The 24172-nt window shown below is 46.0% G+C and overlaps 1 protein-coding gene across 2 annotated transcripts in view; it reads right to left on the reverse strand.

Annotated features, from left to right (window-relative positions):
• Nucleotides 1–22172: 22172 nt before the first annotated feature.
• Nucleotides 22173–24172, reverse strand: part of LOC147690128 (alpha-1-antitrypsin-like protein CM55-SI) — a 69371-nt gene continuing 67371 nt past the window's right edge. For both annotated transcript variants that reach the window (XM_086937728.1, XM_086937729.1), the window contains exon 5: nucleotides 22173–22429. In XM_086937728.1, the coding sequence (XP_086793854.1) occupies nucleotides 22238–22429 (192 nt within the window). In that variant the 3' untranslated portion in view covers nucleotides 22173–22237. The remainder of the gene's footprint in view (nucleotides 22430–24172) is intronic.

Consider the following 24172-nt stretch of genomic DNA (forward strand, 5'->3'; position numbering starts at 1 on the left):
TCCCCAAGAAAATAATTCCATTACAGTTGGATCCAGTTCTTCAGTTTTTTTGGATCTTTTTTCCACATTCTCAAGTGCAATCTCTTAGTCTAGAGTGGGTACTCATCATCATTTAAAGTTGGTAAATGGAACCTTAAAAGTCTACTGCCTTTCTTAGGGATTTTCGTATGTTTCTTTTGTCCTAAGTAGTGCCTCTTTTGTTTTTGTGTTTGAAAAAGACTTCCTTAACTACTTTAGAATCCATTATTTGGGTTGAATGATGCATCTGACTTTCACCTCTCCTAAATTCTAGGGATACTACTTCCTTACGGAGCGCATCAGTTGTTTTAGGGGCATTTACTCCTCACTTTCAGAGAGCGACTATGAATATCAGTCAGAATAATTTCAGTCATTTATCATGTCTTTCACTGGAGTAAACTCTACCTACTATATTGTTTTGGGTTTCCAGTGCAATTCTCCTATCCCTGGTTCAAGACACTAGAGGATGCTGTGATACAAGAAGATTTGCGTCTACATTGCAGTCAGCGTCATTTACTAGTTTAGTCAGTAACTGGACCATAGATTAAATTTTTTTAATGGGGCTAACCAAGTAACCATGTGTACTATCTCACATGTACAGCCCATCTTACTGTTTTCAGTGTTTATGCCTCCTTGTTGTGCTGGTATACTGGTCTCACAGAAAATATCACTAATATCACACAATGGTGAATTATCCTCTGTATATGAGAGGGATATTCTTCTCTGGTTCCTACAGGAGTATAGCCCCTACAATTGATTGTGGCTCATATCTCATATGGGACTACAGCTGCATGGAACATAATGGTGTATCTTCTAAAGCTCTAGAGTTGTTGAGGCTATGTCATCGGCATTTCCTATTCTTTCTAAGATAGATTTATCACCTAACACATTGAATTTAACCTATTGGACTCCATGTACTCTGGCCTCCTTTGTTTTAGTCTTAATGATTACAGAGCCTCCCCTGCCTAATAAATGCTACCTGCTCTATTACATTTGACTGAATGCCTTAGTTAACCCTAGTATTATTAGATTTTGAACTTCCTTAAAAGCATTCTTAAAAGCAGTTTACCTTTGGGTGCTTATGATGGCGGTACATATATTACACTGGTACTATTATCTTAAACTCCATGAATAATGATTGGGAGGTGGATCTTATCCTGGATTGCATGCTGATTAGGGAAAGAAGAGGGAGCAGAATTCCCCTGTGGGGCTCCAGTCACATAATACTCCTCCATCAATCTAATTCCTTTTTATCCTTGGTTTTTCAAGTTAGTTTTTCTGTGATTCATTGAGTGATTATTTTAGAAATCTCTTGTAAGAGAAATGTTTTACTTGCATTTCAGATTGAATGGGATATTGACTCCTGAGCCTTATTTGGGCAGTTTCTCTGAGCGGACCCTCTTACACCATATTTAAGGACAAATAGACAATTTAATTTAGCATTTTCTGCTCATTGTTGCTGGATCCAGTTCCACCTGCTTTTTATTCTAAATTTGATACTTTATTCCATTCCCCAAAGGCTATTGCTTAGTATTATCAGAGTAAGAATCTTGGCTAATTTAAATACTCTTCATTGATTGATTAACACATATTTCATTTATTATTATTATTGTCTGGGAGCAACTTTGTCCCCTTAGTTTTCTCCATAACATTACCTGACATGTCCGAGTCCATGTGAATATAGGCAGTATGTTAATCCTGCCTGCTTGTTGTTAAAACAATGTTGCTTTTTTGCTAAATCCTTCTTTTTCACTATTCTTGTTTTAAGGATCTTTATAGGGCTTTTGCTCTTTGGTGTCTGCTCTTCCTCAGCATAATTGCTGATGTTATTTTGTGATATTACTAACATGACACTTGGGCAGATCTTTCCTGCTGATAATTGTTTGCATTTAATAATTTTTCAATGTTGTCCGGATGTAACTCAACAAATTTTCTATTTCCATTGGTGTTCTATTGATGTTTTCTGTTAAACGCCACAATAGATGAACCAAGTAGAGCTGACATTGAATTAGGATTGAATATTGAAGTAGGAAGTAGGATTACACTTTTTGAAAAAAGTGTTTATCAGCATTAGGACACACCAAATTGAGATTTGGGTGATGAGGGAAACGAAGGCAAAAAGGGCAATACATAACCCCCAGCCATTCACGTCTTTGATCAGTCCCTATTCAACAACCTCACACAAACTTTGCTGAAGTCTGTGTCCACCCCCTACTAAGTTCTGTCACACCAGGCTGGTTCCTGCTTGGAACTCTCATCCTGGCAACTCACCTTGAGAGCTCCAATGAAATAACCCGGAGTGCCCCCCAGACTTCAGGGCAGACTAGGCTGACAGACTTGGTAAGCAGGCTCAACTGGTCAGACTAGCAAATAACGGTTTGGGAGCGGAACAACTAGTTCAATTCGGATCTTTGTTGTTAGGGAACATGGGTCTTTCACTACAGAGGTAAAGACAGCACAAGTGCTCCAAAGCACTGGTGTCCTGCTAAGTTGGTCTGGTACACACACAGTTTGTTCCTCTCATCTGTCTCCTCCTTTCTACATGATGGTCACAATAGTCACCATGGTACCTAAACATAGGTCTCATCAGATCAACAGTTTAGCAGGTCAGCTGAATTCAGCAAAGGGGCCCATCTACTGCGGTCAGGATGTTATTTGGGTAGTTTTATGTTTTTTTAGAAGACAAAGTAGAAAAGTGCGGAGCAGGCCACAGCCAGAAGAAAAGTGAAGCCATATACGGTAACTGATTCACAGTCACTGTTCACTTCTACTTCCTCATTGATTGAGGTGAATCTTGTTGCCCAGAACATAAGATTGATGTTATATCAGGGCAGGTGTGAATCTGTTTTAGAGCAGGGTGGGCAAGAAGAACACGCTTGGCCATGGAGAGCTGCTGCACAAACTGCATCAGTCATTAAACCAGTCGCCTAAGAGCTACCAACCCCCTACTCTCCACCATGGGGCCTAGTGTGCCATAGCTCACCTAATGCCAACTGAACAGCTCCCTCCGCACCCGCCGCTCTGTTTTGCAACAATGTCTGCTATCCTTCTCTTGCTCATCACCAAGATTTGCTGTAGCACTGTCTGGAAAATGCCACTCAATCACTCAAAGCACTGGTACAAAGTACCAGCAGCATACAAAGTGGAGGGGTTATGGTCATTCATGATGACACCACAGAAGCTGAATGCAAACAGTGGAATCTAGCTGGAGTTCCCAGATATCAAGGGCAGCAGCAGCAACAGCAATGACAACTGTAGTAGTATATGGCGGTGGGCTGTGTGGCCAGTGCAAGACCCCCTGCCTCCTATCCCTCTCTCATCTTGAGAGGAACCACAAGAATGACGAAAGGAGTTGTGGCCACTGGTTGCTAGCTGCCTGAGATCCCACTAGAAATCCAGATACCAAAGGGAGTGGAATTGCTGTGCCATGTGAGTCCAACTGTCCAACTCAGTCCAACTGTGATGCCCCTGTGACATTGTTGTGACATTGAACCGCCCAGTGTTATACTTTTCTGCTGCTGTCCTCCTACACATTACCACCTCCTTGCTCACTCCTCGTGTCATGCTGTCCCCACGCATTTCTCACATTGCTTGTCCCCTCACATTCTATGTCATCGTTTTTCAAAACTGCACTCTCCACTCTATGCATGCTGTTGACTCAGTAACTCATCCACCACAGTGCTGTTGGCTACTCCAATTCAATATTTAGGGAGTCGACCTGTAAGTATATAGGTTCATTTGGAAAATGCCAAAAAAGTCTGTAAATGTTGTTGCAAACATTACAATAACTTTTGCCAAATTAATTCTAAGTGAATTGGACACTTAACCCCGCACACTTTTACTCCACGTGCCATTGCCTCACAGTTTTTACACCGCAAACTATTACAATACATTCCCTATTACAATGCAATTTACTATTCTAATGCAGAATGCTTTGTAATAGTTTGCAATGTAAAGCCCTGCATTGTAAAAGATTTTGCAGTGTAAAAACTGCAGGGTAATGGCACTGCGAAGTAACATAGACTTAAAGTTTCTACTTGACATCACCTGCACTTTTAGAGTTAAAGTATTTGTAAATGTAAAAATGATAGTCCCCATAAAATGCACTCAACAGTGTGAGCAACAAGGTACATAATATAGGTTCAGTGTCACTGAATAGCTTAAAAAATAAATAGCATTTTGACAGGAAGATGGGGTTGTACATGCGCAGAAAGTTTTTTCTTAGTTACTCAGTTGTTGTTTCTTGTCTATTTCTGTTTTTTGCTGTAACTATATACATTTGATATGATAACGCATCAGAGTTGGGCCTCCTATCTTACCCCCTTTGATGGAACTTTCTTGTGTGCCTGATGAACAAAAGGAGTTAGGAACAGTTTCAGTGTACAATTACAGTGCAACCACTTGGTCACACTGAACCTCAGAGTCAATAAGTGGGATTAAGATTGGATTTATTTCCGATTTAGAGCCAAACTAATATAGATCAGTCTCAGAAACTTAGTTGAGAAATACAAGATAACCAATAGAAAGCTGTATTGGCGCACATAAGTTATCCTCAATCACTGAAAGCAAATGAGGCATTCTGCGGACACACAACAAAGCATAAGACACACTGTTTGCGGGTTAGATTGAGCGATTCGGTCCTCCTGCCTATATGGCCTGAGAGATTCTAATTCTCCTTAACTAATATACACTAATGAATGCTAGTGGAAACCCTAATTACATTCAATAAAGTAGAAAAGTGTCAGCGTATTAGAACTTCTGTATAAGTTCTTCAAGTAAACCATATTGCATAGCATAAAGCTACACAGCAACAGTTGCACACAGAGATCTGTACCTCTCCTAGCCTGAAAAGTATCTGAACAAAGCTAAAGAGTCTTGCTTAGTTATACTCACAGAAAGAGCCCTCTAGAATCTCATATCAAAAGGTCTCATTATTGTCCAACTTCAAACAATACTCTTTGCAAGCCACACTCGTAATTCTCTTCTTTGATCCACATATTCAGAATGACCTTGGATTCCTCCTGTGTACCCATTCTGCATAGACAGTAGTACTCCATTTGCTCGTTAGTCTTAACGTCCTCACCAAGAGTACCTCTTCAAGTGTCTCTATCTCATTCACACAATGCGCCTTGCTCGAAGCATTAGGTCACTCCACTGCACCTGCAGAGGAAAGAAAAACGTTGCACCAGAAGAAACACATTCACATTAAAGGTTAAATGTTGTGAATTCCAAATGCCTAAGGCCTTTGATCAATTTCAGTATATTAACCATTTCAATACAGGTTCCAACTGTGTGATCACAGATACATAGACAGTCACATTATCAATACAAATTGTAATTCTAATAGATACATCTCCCATTATATAAGGGATGCAAAATATTTAAATGCGTACGTGAATGCATGCGTGCTAACAGTGTTATTCAAACCACACACATGTAAATAAATATGAGAACTGCAATTTCTGTTATGGGAAGGAAAACATTAATATATACACATTTAATTAGGTTAATCTGTAAATGCACTTTCTGTATTACTTCAACTGGACCTTACTTCATTAATCATTTTAAGTACCACAAGTGCATGAGGCTGTAAGTAAACATATATGTGGCCTAACCAATCATGAAAGGCTAAAGCCAACATTATGCTGCTCCAGTAGTAACACATGGTTCATCCTTTTATTTAGATATCAGCTGCTGTCAGATCCTATCCATGCCTGCTGTTGATCACTGAGAGTGTGTTAAACGTAAGACAGCAAACACAATTGTGCAAAGAGCCATTTAATATGTAATATCAAAGTCATGTCCTCTGGCATACGTCCTACACAGTGAGGCTGAGATGCATTTATCACAAAAAAGCAGTGACAGGGTGCATACCAGTTTACTCCATGTTTCAAAAAACGTTCATATTTTGCTCTGTTTAGCGTGCCGGCCCGGGATCGTGGACTGCCCAGCCACGTAATTGTGAAATCACTGAAAATTGTGGGGCAAATTTTCACCCCACCCCGGACGCACTGCTTTATTGATGCATGACAAAGATGCCAAACGTTTATCAGATTCATCACAAATGTTTATTTCATTTCATCCATTCCACGTATTGCGTTTTTTAATAGTTTACTCAGTCACAAGGTGGACACACTATATTCACATGTAATCCTTAATGCTGTAGACATGCCTTTACGAGCCTTATTCTATAGCACGGAATGTACCATAGATATTCCTCAATTCGATCCTTTCCGTTACCCAATGCATTTCGTGCCTTTCCTGGCACTTCGTCAGGGGTTCTCTACAAATTTAAAACATAACTATTAGGTTATGACTTGAGACTATTTGTGTTTACTGAGTTATGCAACCAATATACACCATATCAAATAAACATGCTTAAGACTGAGCTCACCCCGTCATCAACGTTTTGCCCACATAATTCATGCATAATAAATTTTGTTTGTTAAATGTCCCCTTCTACCTTGCCCGCTTATTTTCCCACTAATCAAATGCATTTTCAATGAGAAAACAACCTTATCTTTCTCTACGATCACTCCCTTCAAAATCAAGTAAACAAGCATGTACCTCGAATGATCAACGATTGATGATGACATCAGCGGGAGGGCGCAGAATTCTATATTTAAATGTCCAAGATTGTGTTTGAAACACATGCGCTGTTTATGCCTTTCAGGAGCGGGGCTTTAATATACAAATGTAACAGGTGTTGATGGTTAATAAACACAGATAGTGACCACTGAAATATATGGAAAGGGGCGACCACTCGGTCCCCCCGAACGTATGGTTGGGTGCCTCGATCCCCCCGGGAAACCATTTTGGGCGGGGGGCGTGGCTCGGCTGGTATGCCCGAAGCGGCGTAGCCGGGGCGCGCCTTTTCCCGCCCAAGAGGGGTTGTCCTAGACACCTACACCGAAGACCACGCCCAGTAGGCGTACCGGAGGAGGGTACACGCCCTCCCGCAGAAGAATAAATAGAGCGGGAATCCGAAGAAGCGTCCTCTTGTTCCTGTGCTCTGAAGGCTGCACCCACTCGTAGCTCGTGAGCCCTCGACGGAACAAGCAGCAATTTTGAGAACTTGTAATCTTGTTGTTTCTCTTTCAGTTATTTGGAGTTCGAAGAGTCCAGGAACTCGTCGATCGACTAAGAGCGGAATACTCGAAACCATGGCTGGCAAGAAAGCGGGAAAGGGTTCTGAGACGGATAAGGTGTTACGCCTATTGTCGAACCGGATGGCTTGCATGGACCGAAAACTCAGACAAGTCCAATCGATCGGTAGAGGTTTGGCAGAGGTCAAAAAACAGCTGGCTGCACTGAGCAACCCGGGTCACCCTAAGAAGGTAATAGGCCCGGCCTTGCCGGGAGTCGTCCCCGAGGGTAGAGGGAAACGGGTCAAGAAGAGGGCGGTTTCGGGGGAGGTCCCGGTTCCAGAGGTACCCCCAGTCGCCCCCCTCATGCCGGCAGACAACCCGGTACCAAACCCAGATATAGGTCAACCGATCCCGGTTGTGATTACTCCCGCTAATGATGAGGAAATGCCTCCCGAATTGGCCATCCAGTTGGCAGCATGGCTCAAGAAAAAGGCAGGGGGCACAGTGGCCCCTGGAGACCCGGCCGAAGAGGCCAGAATACTAATCGAGCAATTGCGGCAGTCGAGAGATGTCGCAAAGGCGAATGTTCCTCTTGTTCCCCCACAGGTGGCACCGGTAGGACCTGCAGTTGGTCACGAGAAGACGGAGGGAACAACGGCCGAACCGGGTAAGCTCGCATTGCCAATGGCGGGGGAGGGTTTAATACCCTCGAGGCGGGAGAAGGTGGCACAGCACATACCTATGGCCACGAAAGAGTTAATATGGGGAGACAAATATGTTAACATGTTTTCATTATTAACTGACCATCGCGAGATGGAATATGCTAAAACCCAGAAGGATTTGTGGCACCCGAGCGTCTGGCGCGCCAAGATGGCAGAATTTAGGGTGGATGAGACAGTAACGAACTGGGTTAAGGCCTTTTCTATATTTAATGCAGTGATGGGGGAACTTAAACCCAAGGTGATGACTGAGTTGACTTGCTATCAAAATCGTATTATGGATTTTTATTCAATGTATGAGGGGGAGGAATGGAAAGGTTATGACATGAAATTCCGGAAAGCGAAAGAATATGATGCTACTTTGACTTGGGATTGCCTGGACTCTGTGTCATGGCACAAGCAGCTCCTGCCAGGGGCGGCAGGTACGTCCTCGCCAGGCGGGAGTGAGTCAGGAGCCGTCCGCCATAAGCCCGCGGTGCCCTTTCGAGCGGGCGCCGGAGGGGATTACCAGCCTAAGACCGGCGGGAATGGCGGCAAGCGTGGGGTCTGTTGGGGCTTCAATCGAGGCAACTGTAACAGACCGCAGGGAACATGTAGGTTCAAGCATGTGTGTGCGGGCTGTGGGAATTCCTCACACCCGGAAAGTTCATGTAGATCTAAAAATAGCGGGACGGGAGGAAAAGGAGGGTCTAAGCAGGAGTGAGGTAGAACGTTGTGATCGATTGCCTACACCCGTTGATCTCATGGCTATGACTCCTTGGTTGAACAAATACCCTGATCATGTATCCGCTGGGGTGTTGAGGAAGGGATTCTTACATGGCTTCCACATCCCGGCGGGGGATTTTCGGGGGGACTCCTTTTGTAGAAACCAGTTATCGGTACAGCACAACCCAAGCGTGGCAGAGAAGAAAATAGCAAAAGAAGTCAGCTTAGGGCGAGTGGCAGGGCCTTTTCATCGCCCGCCGGTGGCGGAGTTAATCTGTTCCCCGTTGGGGGTTGTCCCGAAGAAAGACCCAGGGGAGTTTAGACTTATTCATAACCTATCGCCTCCAAGGGGTTCCTCGGTGAACGAGGCCATTCACCCAGAAGTTTGTTCAGTGCGGTACGCATCGTTCGATGATGCCGTGGCCATGTTAAATCGCCTGGGCCCCGGGGCGCTGATGGCGAAATCAGATATCGAATCGGCGTTCCGGTTGCTCCCGGTACACCCACAGGATCAGCGCTTGCTAGGTTTTGCATTTCAAGGGAGTTATTACATGGATAAATGCATGCCTATGGGTTGCTCCATTTCTTGTGCCTATTTTGAAATGTTCAGCTGTTTTTTAGAGTGGGCATTCACCGAGGCCACAGGGCATAAGCATGTTATGCACTATCTTGATGACTTCCTGTTCTTGGGAGTAGCCGGCGATATGAACTGTGCGCAGGCGCTGCACGACTTCTGCATCCTCATGAGGGAGTTTGGAGTCCCATTGGCACCAGGTAAGACGGTTGGACCATCTACTTCACTGGAGTTTCTGGGAATTGAGCTCGATTCTGTGGAGGGATGTTTCCGTTTACCGATGGAAAAAGGTGGCCAAGTTTAGGGCTTCCTTGACGCAATGCCTGGGCAAGGAGGAAGTGACCCTGCACCAGTTACAACAAACAATGGGTCAGCTTAACTTTGCTTTGAGGGTGATACCAATGGCCCGCCCCTTCTCACGCTCTATTGCACAAGCTATGGTTGGTCTCAAAGAGGGGCACCACCGTACGAGACTGTCGGCAGAGGTTTGCCAGGATATGCGCATCTGGTTGGCATTTCTGGTGGACTTCAACGGTCGAGTCATGTGGAACAAGCCGCCAGCGTCTTCAGATGAACTAGGTCTGTGGACTGACTCAGCGGGGAGCGTGGGATTTGGCGCAATCTTAGGTAATCGATGGTCGGCGCAAACATGGCCGACGTGGTGGCACTCCAGCGGTCTCACAGGTAACATTGGGTTCTTGGAGTTATTCCCCATTTGGGTTGCTCTGATGGCATGGCCTGACGACTTCAGGGACCGCTCAGTGGTGTTTTGGTCTGACAATATGACTGTTGTCGAATGCATTAACCAACAGGCAGCACGCTGCAAACCGATCTTGAGATTGTTGAAAGAAGTTGTGCTGCTTTGCATGAGACTGAATGTACAGTTCAGGGCGAAACATGTGCCAGGCGTACTGAATCATGCAGCTGATGCACTCTCTCGTTCACATATGCAGGCGTTCAGGGGTTATCTACCTACAGCGGACCTAGTGGCGGCACCATTCCCCGAAGCACTATGGCTAATCGGTGCCCCGGATTGCAAGACCTCGTGGCAGCAAGCTTTGCCCCCAGGACAAGGAAGGCATACGAAGGAGCATTTCGTTCCAAATGCACATTTTTGGGTCCCACAGGGAGTCAGAGCTGGGGTCAGGAGGAATCCTTCCTGGGGTTCCTGGTGGCGCTGCACAGAGAAGGCCGATCAGCGGCAACGGCCAGTAGGCATAGGGCGGCCATTTCATTCATGGCGCAGGTGCATGGCATAAAAGACCCAACGGGTTCCTTTTTGGTTAAGAAGGCCCTTCGCAGCTGGCAGTGCCTCGAGGGTCGCAAGCAAGATGCGAGGCGCCCGATTGGCTTACACAGGTTGTCTCTACTCATAGCGAAACTAGACGAGACGTGCTCCTCCCATTTCGAAGCAGTTCTGTTCCGGGCAGCTTTCGCATTAGCATTCCATGGGGCTATGCGGGTGAGCAAACTGGTCGCAAGAAATAAGAAAGACGTTGAGGGAGGCTTGTGCAGGGATCACGTTCAAATTAGGGGTGATTCGATGGTGATCTTGATAGCCAGGTCCAAGACCGACCAGGGGGCTATGGGACATAGTGTTGTCGTGCAGCGCGCGCGAGGGTCCCCCACGTGCCCGATAAAGTGTATAGAGGAATACTTGGCACTAAGGGCGGCTACATGGGGGGGGAGTTTGCTAAGGCACAAGGATGGCACCCCACTGACGAGGTTTCAGTTCCAGAGGGTGCTAGCACTGACAATCGCTGCTGCGGGCATGGACCCGTGCGATTTTGGGGCCCACTCCTTTAGGATAGGGGCTGCTACTGAGGCTACAGCCAGGGGTCAGAGTGCGGAGGAAGTGAAACAGTTGGGACGATGGTCCTCGAATTGCTTCAAAAGGTATGTGCGATTGCACATGTTGTAAAGATCAATTGACATGCACTCACGCTTCTTGTCTTTTGTTTGAATTACAGTTTCGCGAGCCTGTCACGCGGGGCGGAATTTGCAGTCGACCCAGCACCAGGAGACCAGCGGTCAAGGATCACCGTCTGGAGGGAGAGTGGTATGGGTCGTGGGCCACTCATATGTGAGGCGCGCCGGGGACGTATTCAAAGCAGGTGACGCGACTCACGCAGCTGGGGAATACGGGTACAGAGTGGCCTTCCATGGGAAGGGCGGGCTCTGTTTTGACCAATTCGAATCATTTTTTGAGGGTCTCTTAGGGCGGCAAAGGTCACCACCATCTGTAGTCATAGTACACCTGGGGGGCAATGACTTGGTGACACTGGGTAGACGAGTGTTGTTTGAACAAATTTTGTCTGCTGTTAGCTGGTTGGCTAAAAGAATCCCGGGGTGCACGATTGCCTGGTCCCACATGATTCCCAGGAAGGTATGGCGGGGGGGACTTTCGGTGTCAGCACTGAACCATGCGGTGAAAAGGGTTAACAATAAAATTGGTAAATTGTTTCGCTCTTCGCAGTTGCATAGCATTCCTCACGGGTGTATTCGGGGTGATCTCATGTATCTGAATGATGGGGTTCACCTGTCCAGGGAGGGGAATGATTTACTCATAGGAGACTTCATAGCATGGCTAAGGGGTTTGAGGAAGCAAGGAGGAGTAGGGGGGCCGGATAGTTGGTCAACTATCCGGCCTGTGGCGGTAAGGTCATGATCGGTGAGCAGTAATTTCAAGGTCCCTAGAGGGGGGCGCCACCCAGAATGGATGGGAGCGCCCGGGGGGAGGCGGCCATTGGCCCCTCCCACGGGGAGGCGGCACCCACCTAGGATGGGTCGCCTAGGGGGAGACGGCCATAGGCCCCTCCCAGGGAGGAGGCGGCTAGATGCCCCTCCTACTAATTTCCTGGGTGCCGGATATCCGCGACGGTGGATAGAGAGTGTGGGGATGGGGGGGAGTCCACGCTGTCCTTCCTACAGATACCTCACACGGGAACTCGGATGACCTTTAAGATGGCGTCGAGTGGAAAGGGGGCCCCCACCACGACAAGGGAAGTTACAGTTGGCAACAAGGGTAGAGTCCTCTGCGCATGCGCCACTCACACCGTGAGGGCGAGAGTTTTGGTAGTAGGGATCTGACACCGGTTAAGACCTTGCCGTTGGCCCTTAATGCTAGGATGTACAGTTTTAATTTAGAATGGATGCATTTGCAGGATGTTAGACTCGGCTAGGAAACCTTTGTATTAGAGATCTGTTAAGGTTAGCCAAAGAACATGTCTTCATCGAAATGTAATAAATGTAAAATTGTACATAATTATGAAACTTTTATTTAATGTTTTAAATTTTGTTTCATATTTTAATAAATACGGCCAGGAGGGTGACTCCCTCCCGCCTTCCAAAAGTTCAAACCTGTGTCCGACTTCTCCCATCCTTGGGGATGGTGTTGGGAGCGGGTGCCGGGCATCCCGGCCATATGAGTGATGAAGCCGCATATCGTGACAATCTTGAAAAATATAAGGGTGCACATGAGGCTTTTTCAGAACAACATCAGGGCAGTATGGCTTTGTAGTTTCATTAGTGAGTGGGCGGGAACTGAATGGCCACGAGCAGGCGGCAGCACAAGACAGGTGTTTATAATTGAAGGAGTGAGTGCTGCATTTACTATGTGTTTAAAAACGACAGGAGGCAGGCATTTGAACACTCAAGATACGGGCTTGTTTAATTGATTTTGCAGGGAGTGATCGTAGAGAAAGATAAGGTTGTTTTCTCATTGAAAATGCATTTGATTAGTGGGAAAATAAGTGGGCAAGGAAGAAGGAAACATTTAACAAACAAAATTTATTAGGCATGAATTCTGTGGGCAAAACGTTGATGACGGGGTGACCTCAGTCTTAAGCATGTTTATTTGATATGGTGTATATTGGTTGCATAACTCAGTAAACACAAATAGTCTCAAGTCATAACCTAATAGTTATGTTTTAAATTTGTAGAGAACCCCTGACGAAGTGCCAGGAAAGGCACGAAATGCATTGGGTAACGGAAAAGATCGAATTGAGGAATATCTATGTTACATTCCATGCTATAGAATAAGGCTCGTAAAGGCATGTCTACAGCATTAAGGAATACATGTGAACATAATGTGTCCACCTTGTGACTGAGTAAACTATGAAAAAACGCAATACATGGAATGGATAAAAATGAAATAAACATTTGTGATGAATTTGATCAACTTTTGGCATCTTTGGCATGCATCAAAACACCGTGCGTCCGGGGTGGGGTGAAAATGTGCCCCACTATTTTCAGTGAGATGCATTTATGAGACACAGCTGCTCATGGAGAATTGCCTCCAGCACAACTCCTGTCCCTGGTGCTACCTGACGCGTGGTATGTCTGTGGTACTCCATGCAAATGAGGCCTGCTTCCGGTGTTTGCTGCACGAAAGTTTGTGACAGAAAATCCCATCATGTAGGTCTGTCTTTGAGGTTGCCCCTGCATACAAGGTCTGTCCTGGGAAATCCATGCTGTGTGCAGTTTGGGAGACTGGTCTAAATCTGGCTAGCCTTTTCATCTGTCAAAGCCTTTTGAGGCCCTCACAGCTAGAGCATTTAGAGACCGTGGGTCAGTACTGGACAAGTCTTAAGATTTTCACACAATGCCTGCAAAATCTTAAGTTGTCATTTCCATATGTGAGGAGCTCATGCAAACCATGCTTTTTCTTTTCATTCTGCATTTCAAAGTTATTCTATTTGAAAATTAACACTACGAGAACCCATAATGCAATGACACATCCTGAACTGGCCAACTAATTGTGCATGGACCTTAAACATTTGGGAAATTTGCCACTGCCACGAATCAGGGTCTGGGTTCCCCTCTCCTGAACCCACATTTGCGCCTCTACTCGTACATTTGGGTGAAAGAAAAAAGGGTTTCCTTTTGGAGGGGTATTATTACACAAATTCCAAAACATAAAATATACTTATTTTATCGATTGAATTTTTTGTGGAGAGAGTTCCCAGAAGATTAACTGAGTAACAGTGTTTTACTTAAAAACTACACACAAAAGTCGACATTTCACCGGATCTCCTTCGTTTCCTACTTCACCCTGTTTACTCCTCTCCTTCTACACTTCTTGTTCCCAGAACTGGCAGTCTACTTTGAAGTCGGACCCTTTTCAGCTCATGAACTTGCTCATCTCACCACATCAACGAGGTTCAAAAGCCACACCCTCAGATTACATATGAAAACGTTGTCCCCCTATGTCTGTTCTTTCCTACATTAGATTCCATTGAGTACCAGTAGCTCAGGAACTTCCGAAATCAAAAGTTGTATTTTGGACCAGTTCCTGTCACTCTTCCCAATCTTTTCTTAAAGTTAGATAAAAGGGGAATGAACTTATTTTTTATAATCACCACACATTTCCATAATACTGCACAAAGACATCTCCATCACACTCAATGAAGAGAATCATAGCATATTCAATTGCAAAAATGGCTCCTGAGATAGATAATCCACAATAATTATCTACCCTACAACAAAACAAACTCAGTTTAACAGTTGGTAGGCAAATTCATAATGTATTTCCATCTACAGAACACATTTGATGAGCTAAATGATACATAGTAACTGTTTGCTCTGATTTTGAATTCACAGTACATATGGTGCTAGTGACTGCAGCTTTTTCAGCATTACGAACACATTCAGAGGGTTAACATACAGTGGTAGCATTGTCGTCGAGGGTCATTTTTGCTTTGTCATGCCAGGACATTTTTATGTATAGAAATATTTCTGTTAGTTAATGGAATGGTATAATGGTGTTACAGCTACAACTCCTGTTAATTACTGAAAATGTATAAATATTGCAAAGTGAGTGAAATGTCTGTTGACATAGTTAGAAGACTTGCTTCTACCTAGCCACCTTTGTGCATACCTCTAAATGCTAGACACTGTATGGAAACAAGTGAGGAGGTGTGATGTGGTAATCTGTGAATGTTGATTGTATATCCCTCTTCTAATTTCTTAGACCTTTAACTGCTTTCCTTTTGACTGATGTTCTTTGATACAGTTCCTCTCAAAATCACTACATATTTTATGTATTTGGAATTAGCTGATACCCTTACACAGTGTGGATATATAGGAAAAAAGTTGTTCTAAATGCATACTCACTTTTGCTGTACTTCACCAATTCACAGATATGCAACATAGTTTATTTTACCTCTTTTAAACAAGAGTTGTGACTACTGTTATATTTATTTATTTTGAGAAATGTAATTCATGCTGGCTCTTTTATTAATCCCCCTAATTGGCGGTGGACTGTGTTTGAGAGCACTTTTTAAATACATTTTCAGTGATTTACTTCTGGTAATCACTGAATTATGTATTTTTTTTTAATATTCTTTTGGATTTATATCATAATTGACAAAGTAGTGATTGTATTTTGTATAATTATTTTATCTAACATGCTTTTTATGGTTTAAAGAACCGAAATAAAGTTGAACAACATACATATATTTTTTTTTTTATAAACAAATTTTATTGTTGTCCACATTCGAAAAATAATATGCAAGGCACAAACCGCCAACATGCCCACGCAGGGGCCCATAAGACAAGGAGCATTGCATTCAAAGCGTAGCCAGGTGAAGGGGCAACCATTAACCACGACTCAGGGCTCCCTTGGATCATGCACAGTAAGTCTATAACAGTCATCGCTCGGGTTGCCAGGGTCGAGTCTCAGCAAAGTCCAGACGGGAGAGTCCCCCCGCGCCATGGCACATCACAATACCCCTGCGTAGACCAGGCCCGCCCAACCACACCGTTCCAGCCGTATCAGTGAGAGCCTTAGTCCTGCTTGTGTTCCCAGAGCGCCAAGACCGCTGAAGGTGGACATTTTAACCCCAACTCATGAACCCCAGAACCCTCAACTACCCTCCCCTTCCCCTTCCCCCCAACGCCCTCTCCCACCCCCCCGTGGTGAAAGTGCCCTAAAGAGTAGCGTCCTCCCTCGAGGCCTGTGTAGTATATCTAAAACTGGAACAGGTGTAAGGCCCTGATCGTAGAGGGGCATACCGCAGACGGGAGGCCCTTAGAGAGGAATGAGACCTGTGGCCCCCAACGGAACTCGAAGTTTTTGAAGTCCTCACGGGAAATGTCGGACATGCGTTCCAGGCTGAGCAGTTGCCACAGGCGGGAATGCCACAGTGACAACGCTGGTGCCTCCTTCTGTTTCCAGGCTTTTGCAATGGCTAGTTTAGCTGCCCCCAGACATAACCACAGAATCCTTTTATCTGCCCTAGTTTGGTCCTCTAACTGGGGGTCCCGGAGGCCCAGAAGTGCTTCTGCCATCATGGTCGGGACCGGGTACCCTAAAATGGATTTTACCTGAGCAAGGATCTCCTCCCAGAACGGCCTAATGGTGGGGCAGTTCCACCATATGTGTTGGAAGTCGCCCAGTAGTCCGCACCCCCTCTAACACCTATCGGATGTCCCTGGGTAGATCTTGGCCAGTCTGGTCGGGTACAGGAACCAGTCTGCCATTACCTTTATGTGTGCCTCCCTCAGTTTCGTGGAGCGATTAAAGCGGAAGATATCTGCCCACAGGTGCTTCCAATCCTCCTCCCCAATGTCCCGCTGTGCCATACCCTCCCACCATGACATATAGCGCGGCCGTGGTGCAGTCTCGGTAGAGAGTAGGAGCTTATATAGTGTCGAGATTGCCCCCTTCATGGACTTGGCCTTGAGCAGGAATAACTCAAGCGCAGTAAGAGGTCTGGTGGCACCCTCCCGAATCTGCGGACTCAGGGCCCAGTGAAGGAGTTGTGCGTGGTGATATCGCTCCCCGTCCCCTACCCCATATTCCCTCTTGCAGTTGTCAAAAGTAAGTGGGTCATAGTTGTGGAACAGGTGCGTGAGTGCGAGACAGCCCCCTGTCCTCCATGCATCGAAAGGCCCCTCTCGGAGTGCCGAAGGAAAGGAAGAGGTGAAATGGATCGGGGTGAGCGGTGACGGGAAGGACGTCCAGCCCTCCCTTTCAGCCACAGTGTCCCACACTTTGAGGGTGGTGCGTGTTGGAGTGCTGATGTATGCATTGAGGGGCCTGTCTTTCTTGGCGCGCCAAATCAGATCCCAGATTGTTCTGCCTGCTACGCTGCGGTCCATGTGGAGCAAGTGTTTTTCCGACTCCATCTGTGCCCATTCAACCAGGATGCGCAATTGCGCTGCCTTATAGTAGAGACGAAGGTCTGGAAGCCCTGCCCCCCCCTCACGCTGCGGACGCCTTAACATGTAGAAGGAGAAACGCGCCCTTCCCCCCTGCCATACAAACCTCAGGAGCATGGTCTTAAGACGAGCGAAGAAATCCTCCTCCAGCTCTATAGGGAGTGCTTGGAACAAATAGAGTAATTTAGGTAGGAGGGTCATTGTGAAGGCGTGTATGCGACCCAGCCAGGAGAGGAAGAGCGGCTTCCAGCGAGAGAGTTCTCGTTGGAGTCCGGTGATTAGCCCGGGGTAATTGGCCGAATATAATTGGTTGAGCTTGGGAGTCAATTGAACCCCTAGGTACTGTAACGAGGAGGGCTCCCAGTGGAGTGGAGTTAGCGCTCTAAGCTGCGAGGCCTCAGTCGGAGAAAGAGTCAGGTTGAGAATGGAGGACTTGGTCAGGTTGACCCTGAAGCCTGCTACCCCCTCGAAGGAGACGAGCACCTCCTGCAAATGTGGGAGGGAACACAGGGGATTGGACAGAGAAAGGAGGACATCATCCGCGAAGAGCGAGATTTTGTGGGCCTCACCAGTAAAGGGTAGCCCCTCTATTCCCTGGTGTTCCCGGATCGCTATAGCCAGAGGTTCTATGCTAAGGGCGAAGAGTAAGGGGGACAGGGGGCACCCCTGCCTCGTCCCCCTGGAGTGCCCAAAGGGGGCCGATTGCACCCCATTAACTGAGACCCTAGAGCGCGGGTGTCTATAGTTGGCCTGGAGCATGGTAATAAAGTGAGGGGAGAATCCAAACTGCTGCAGGGTGGACCACAGGAAGTTCCAATCCACGCGGTCGAACGCTTTTTCGGCATCCAGACCGATCAACACCGCAGGGATTTTGAATCTATTGGCCTTCTCAATCAAATGGATGATGCGTCTAGTGTTGTCGTGGGTTTGCCTCCCCTTGATGAAGCCAGACTGATCGGGGTGGATGATAAGGGGCATAAGGTCGCCCAGTCTCGTGGCCAGGATAGAGGAGTAAAGTTTGGCGTCTACGTTAAGGAGGGCAATTGGCCTATATGAGGCGCAGAGGGAGGGATCCTTGCCCGGCTTGGGGATGACCGAGATCGTCGCCTCGCACATGAAGGCCGCTGACGTGCCCTCCATGGCCATGCAATTGAACAGGCGGACCAGGTGGTGCGCAATCTCGGTGGTGAAGGCCTTATAGAGACTGCCATGTACCCATCCGTCCCCGGAGCTTTGTGAGCCTTCAGGGATTTGATCGCCGCTAGAACTTCCTCCAGGGTGATAGGGGCTACGAGGAGGTCATTCCACTCCGGGGACACTTGAGGGACAGGTAAGTTCCTCAGGAAGGCGCCCTGACGGTCCACGTCCGGGGCGTCCGCTGTATACAGGGACGCATAGAACTCCCCAAAAAGATCAGCCTTGTCCTCATCCCTATGTTATAGGTCCCCTGCACTATCCCGTATGCCCCCTATATATTCCCTCTCTCTCTTATCCTTTAATTGTCTGGCCAGATGTTTCCCCACCTTGTTCCCCTGTGTGTATGCTAGGATGCGCAATTTGAGGAGGGTGAACTCCGCCCTATTGTTGTATATGGCACGTAATTTACCTCTAAGGGCCGTGAGCGCTCTCTGCGTCTGTCTGGTGGGGTTCTGCTTGTGTGTCTGTTCGGTCTTCGATAGCTCCTGTTCCAGGCCTTCCCTCTCTTTAGCGCGCTGTTTATTAAGGGCCGAGTTAAGCGCGATGCATTTACCCCTAATAACCGCCTTGAATGTGTCCCACGTGTTATATATCGAGGTCTCCTCCGAGTCATTGAGGGAGAAGAACTCCACGATGGCCTCCCTTAATTGCATGCCCGATTCCTTATCTCTCACTAGCGCTTCTGGAAAGTACCACTGCGCTGGTTTTGGGGCGCAACCCAGCCAGGTCAAACAGACAGTGTACATCCCATGGTCCGAGACAGAGATGGGGAGAATCTTCACGCCTTGTAAGGAACCCCGGAGGGACTGGCTAAAGAAGATGTAGTCTAGGCGGGAGTAGGTTTGGTGTACATGGGAGTAAAACAAAAAGTCTTGTGTGTTCGGGTGTGCCACGCGCCAGCTTTCTAGGAGTCCCATGTCTTCCATCCGCGCCTGGATAGAGTCCGGGAATGTACCCATGTCAGCCCTCCTAGTGTGTGTACTATCTAGTGTTGGGTGCCAAACCAGGTTGAAGTCCCCCAAAAGTAAAACAGGCCCCTCTGCAAAATCTGTCACTTTACCCAGAAGTGTGAGCAAAAAACTCTTTTGGCCAGTGTTGGGGGCATAAATGGACACTAGGGTGCACACTTTACCCCTCAAGCGGCCCTTGACCATGATCCACCTCCCTTCTTTGTCACTCTGGGTGCACATAGGTTCAAACTGTGCGGCCGGACTAAACAGCAGCGCTACCCCTTTCTGCTTAGTGGACGCGGAGGCTTTATAAATAAGGGGGTATTTCCTGTGTTTGAGGCGATGGTCCTCTGACTTCAGGAGGTGTGTTTCCTGCAGCGCAACAATATCTAAGTGTTGGTCTAGCACATACTTCCATACTTTCTGGCGCTTCTGCGGGGAGTTCAGGCCCTTAACATTCCATGTCCCAATCGTTATAGGCATTTAGGGATAGAACCGGACCAATCCGCCATAGGTCCCCTCCCCGGCCCCACCCCCCCAACCGGGGAACCTCCATCATCCTCATGTCCCATCTCCACAATCCACATCGGTCGGCAGAGGCGCCGGGACAGCCCTCCAAGGACACTCTATCAATACCGCACTGGCTCGAGCCCTTGGCCGACCCCCACTCCATAGATATCAGAAGGCCCCGAGAACCACCAGGCCTCAGCACCTCACCACATAAACATACATATTTTAAGAATTTGTCATTGCAGGTTCTGCAGATAGTTTCATGTGCAGACTATACCAACATGTGATACCTTGAAAAATCTTATAAAATAATAAGTTTGCAACATTTCCTTCATGCTACTCGTTTTACATACCTATTCTATTGTACAACATTTTGGGCCTGATTTCAATGTTGGTCAGAAAGCCTCCAACCACTGATTGGAGGCTTTCCGACCAACATCGTAGGTTTGAATTCTGACCAACATATTAGGATGATGCGGGTCAGAGTCCAACTCTGCTGGGAAATCTGATTTGGTTACGACAGGCTCAAGATTCCCGTCCACCAGTCAAACAGGCCTCATAATCCCTAATGGATGGCGTTTGCGCCATCGAGATTATGATGGCATTTTCCAACATCAGTTCCATGTTGGCCCTGCGCTCTTTAATGCCTACATGAGACCGCTGGCTGGGATTGTGCGTCCGCATGGTATTAACATCATTACCTATGCGGACGATACCCAGCTATTGGTCTCTCTTGTGCAAAAGAGCAGCCCACTAACGCAGTCCAACTTAACAACATGCCTGGAACAGGTCAAGAGTTGGATGACAAAGCCCTGTCTGAAGCTCAATTATGATAAAACGGAGTTTATGCTCCTAGGCCCCCCAACTCCTTCACCTTAGAGTTGTTATGGCCTCTGAGCATGGGCACAGCCCCCACCCCAAGAGACAACATCAAAAGCCTTGGGGTGTGGATGGACAAATCATCAACACGCAGGCAACCAAAGTCTCAGCGACCTGTTTTGGCCTCCTGAGGATGGTTAAAAGAATCCTGCCGCTTCTTCCCTTTGAGGCCAGGCAGATAGTTATACAGAGCTTAATTCAATCTCGCCTTGATTTCAACAATGCCCTGTACCTGGGGGCACCAGAGTACACTTTACAAAAACTGCAGCGCACCCAAAACTGTGCAGCTCGCACATTGCTTGGCACCCCTCGCAGAACCTCAATAAAATCTGGCTTAAGAGCTTTGCATTTAGCTCCCCATTAGAGAGAGAGTCAAGTTTAAGTCTATGTGCATTCCACATCAGGCTTACTGGAAATCTGGCCCAGAAATCAGCCACTCTTTGGTATCACCATACCAACCCACCAAAGTCCTCCGCTCCTCACTTGCTTTCTTAGCCCAAGTCCCGAGGATTTATAGAGCGAGGGCTGGAGGTCGATCCTTTGCTTATAAAGCCCCAAAACTATGGAACGCTCTACCCCTCCATCTTAGAGCTGACTCCAACCTCTTGAGCTTTCGCAAACAGCTCAAAACTTTCCTTTTTAATCAATAGGGTCCTCCCTGCTCTTTTTTCTGAAGGCTTTGGTTGTAGTCTTAGGGCCTGGACGCCTCAGGGCAGCTGTTAGCGCTTAATAAAACTGGTTTTCATTTCATTTCATTTCGTTCATTTCCAACATGGCACTGCTGTTAGAAAGTGTTTTTATGGGCCCCTTGCAGGACCCTGATTTCTTTGCGACTTTCAGTGGTGGCCCTGAAAGGTACCTATGGCCCCACTCTGAAAATCCCGGCACCGTGTGGAAGGCACCTTACGGTGCATGCCACACGGTGCAGGGATTTTTACACATACTTCCATTTCTCAATGGGAGCTTGTGCTGCGGGGGGGGGGGGTTTCTGCCTGCCGCACAAGCTTCCATTGAGAAATGGGAGTATGCGACAGCACCATCTGCAGTTGCATCGTAATGAGGTGTGCGGAACCACCGACCCATGGTCTGTCAGTTCTCATACAGAAATGTTGTTGGTCCGTGGCAACTCCGACCAACATCAAAATCAGACCCCTAATTGAGAAATAATCATCGAGATTATGTTTCAAGTGCAGGATATTGACTACCATAATCTCATAAAGGCAAGTATATACATTTATACACGTATACATATACATGTATCTCTACCTTGAATAAATTATTCAACCTGACTATGAAGGGAGCGGTAAACAGTCTCTCACAAGTAACAATTACTTATTATTTCCACCTAATTAGGAAAGCAAAGAGACCATTCTGTGTATTTCAAATTTATTCGGAAAATTCGAATGAGCGGAAATATGCATGGTTAATTGTTCATCACATAATAGTTGGGTCGACAATTTTTCCGAGGAAAAGAATGCTATTAGTTATATGGTGACGAATCAATACAAAAAAGGGGCAGTTGAATTTTGTTGGAAACACAAATGATATGGGCATAAAACCAATGGCTGTGGCCCCTGCTGCTTCTGTGCCTTGTTCGTCCATGGATAGCGCTGCCTTGTGAACAGCCTGGAAGTAAAGTGAGAAAAACATTACAGTCAATAACAAAGACTATATGACATTGTTTATGACTGAAATGTGGTAGTTTTAAATTGATTTGTTTTCACAGGCTTTGTTTAATCTCACAGTTTAACTGGGTATTAAATATTCTTCCTTGAAACATGTGCTAAATGTTGTGACATTACATCTTGAAACAATACAATCATGGAGAAACTGCTTGTCCCCTGAAATCAAAACTGAAAGCCATGTAACATCTGCACATAATCAAGCATTAAAATGATGCAGTGTGAAATCAAGATTACTACATCTGATGTGACGTGCAGGTCGAAATAACTCATTTGAGATGGCAAACTAAAACTTTCACCCTTCTGAAGGTAATTAACTGAGTAACATTAGTGTGTGTGTGTTAGTACATAGATATTAAGTTTACAATGCTTATAATGATCAAAACCGTGGTAAGAAGAGCTGTTTAAAGCAATCCACTAGTATTATTGCATTAAATTATTATTAATAATATTATTATTAGTAGTAGTATTAGTATTATTATACTATGCTTATTATTATTTGTATTATTATCACTATTCATGTCAGTGTTATTGTTGATCTTCTTGTTGCTATATTTAAGTTTGTATTTCTGTTTGAATTTACCTAGTGTAGATGGCAAAATATTAAGGATTTGCAACCAGATTTTGATCTCAGAACATTATGTATGCCATAAGGAATCAATGTTTGAATGGGAAGCACTCAACACACGCCTTCAAAATACCAATTCCTAAACAATTTATAGATTCAGCAAACCTTTTAAAATTAAATGGGTTTAGTATATTTAAAAAAGGGCTTTAGCATTCACAAGTCCTCTTATTTACTAAATGAGAGAATTTGTAATTATTCACACCGAATTTGTAAACTATTCACACCGTATGCCGGTGGTGAATAGCCGGAAATGAAATAGATGAAGTTAAAAGGGTACATGGCGGCGTCCTTTTCCGGCTGCCTAGTACCCTTTTAACTTCATCTATTTCATTTCCGGCTATTCACCACCGGCATACGTAATGAAGGGGTCGGTGCAGCGGAAGCAGCCCGCACAATACCTTCCCTGCCACTTATGGGCGTTTATTGCGCCAGCATTTTGATGGTTTGTCCCAGTGGAGCTAGGTAAGCAAACCCCGGGCATTATCATTTTGGTGCATTATCATCCTTGTGCGTTACTAGCCTGAGCACCCTGGCGGGACCTTGAGTAGGTAGTATGTGGCTGGCAGTTACTGAGTGGGGCGCTCATAAGGGATGGGACTAGACTAACATGATGGGCTGGTCTCGTGTGCTTAGCAACTTTATTTCTTTTCCTTTACTTAACCAATATGCACACAGCTGTGGCATATCATGAGGCATCATGTTGTTCTGGTGCCCATATTTGTGGGTTATCTTGTTTTTTCTTTTCTAGGTATCAATCACGAGTGGTATCCACCATACAGCTGTTGCCACACCGAGGGTAAACAGATTGCCGCTCCACCCTGATTGAGACAGAGGGTATTTTATCTTACTAACACCATTCACGTGCACTTAACTTATTTGAATTTTTCTGGTCCTGAAGAAGCGCAAATGACCCTGTGTGGGCGAGACAAGCGCGAAACATGTCGGCCTATGACCTTTTGTCACCCGGGCATAGTGTGCCTTTGGGGCAATATTTTATTTTAGCGGTTTTTGGACTGCTAAGGGTACAACAGTTACAATATCGCTGCAGGTTGACCCTTT

Source organism: Lissotriton vulgaris, chromosome 9, assembly GCF_964263255.1.
Source record: "Lissotriton vulgaris chromosome 9, aLisVul1.2, whole genome shotgun sequence".
NCBI lineage: Eukaryota > Metazoa > Chordata > Amphibia > Caudata > Salamandridae > Lissotriton > Lissotriton vulgaris.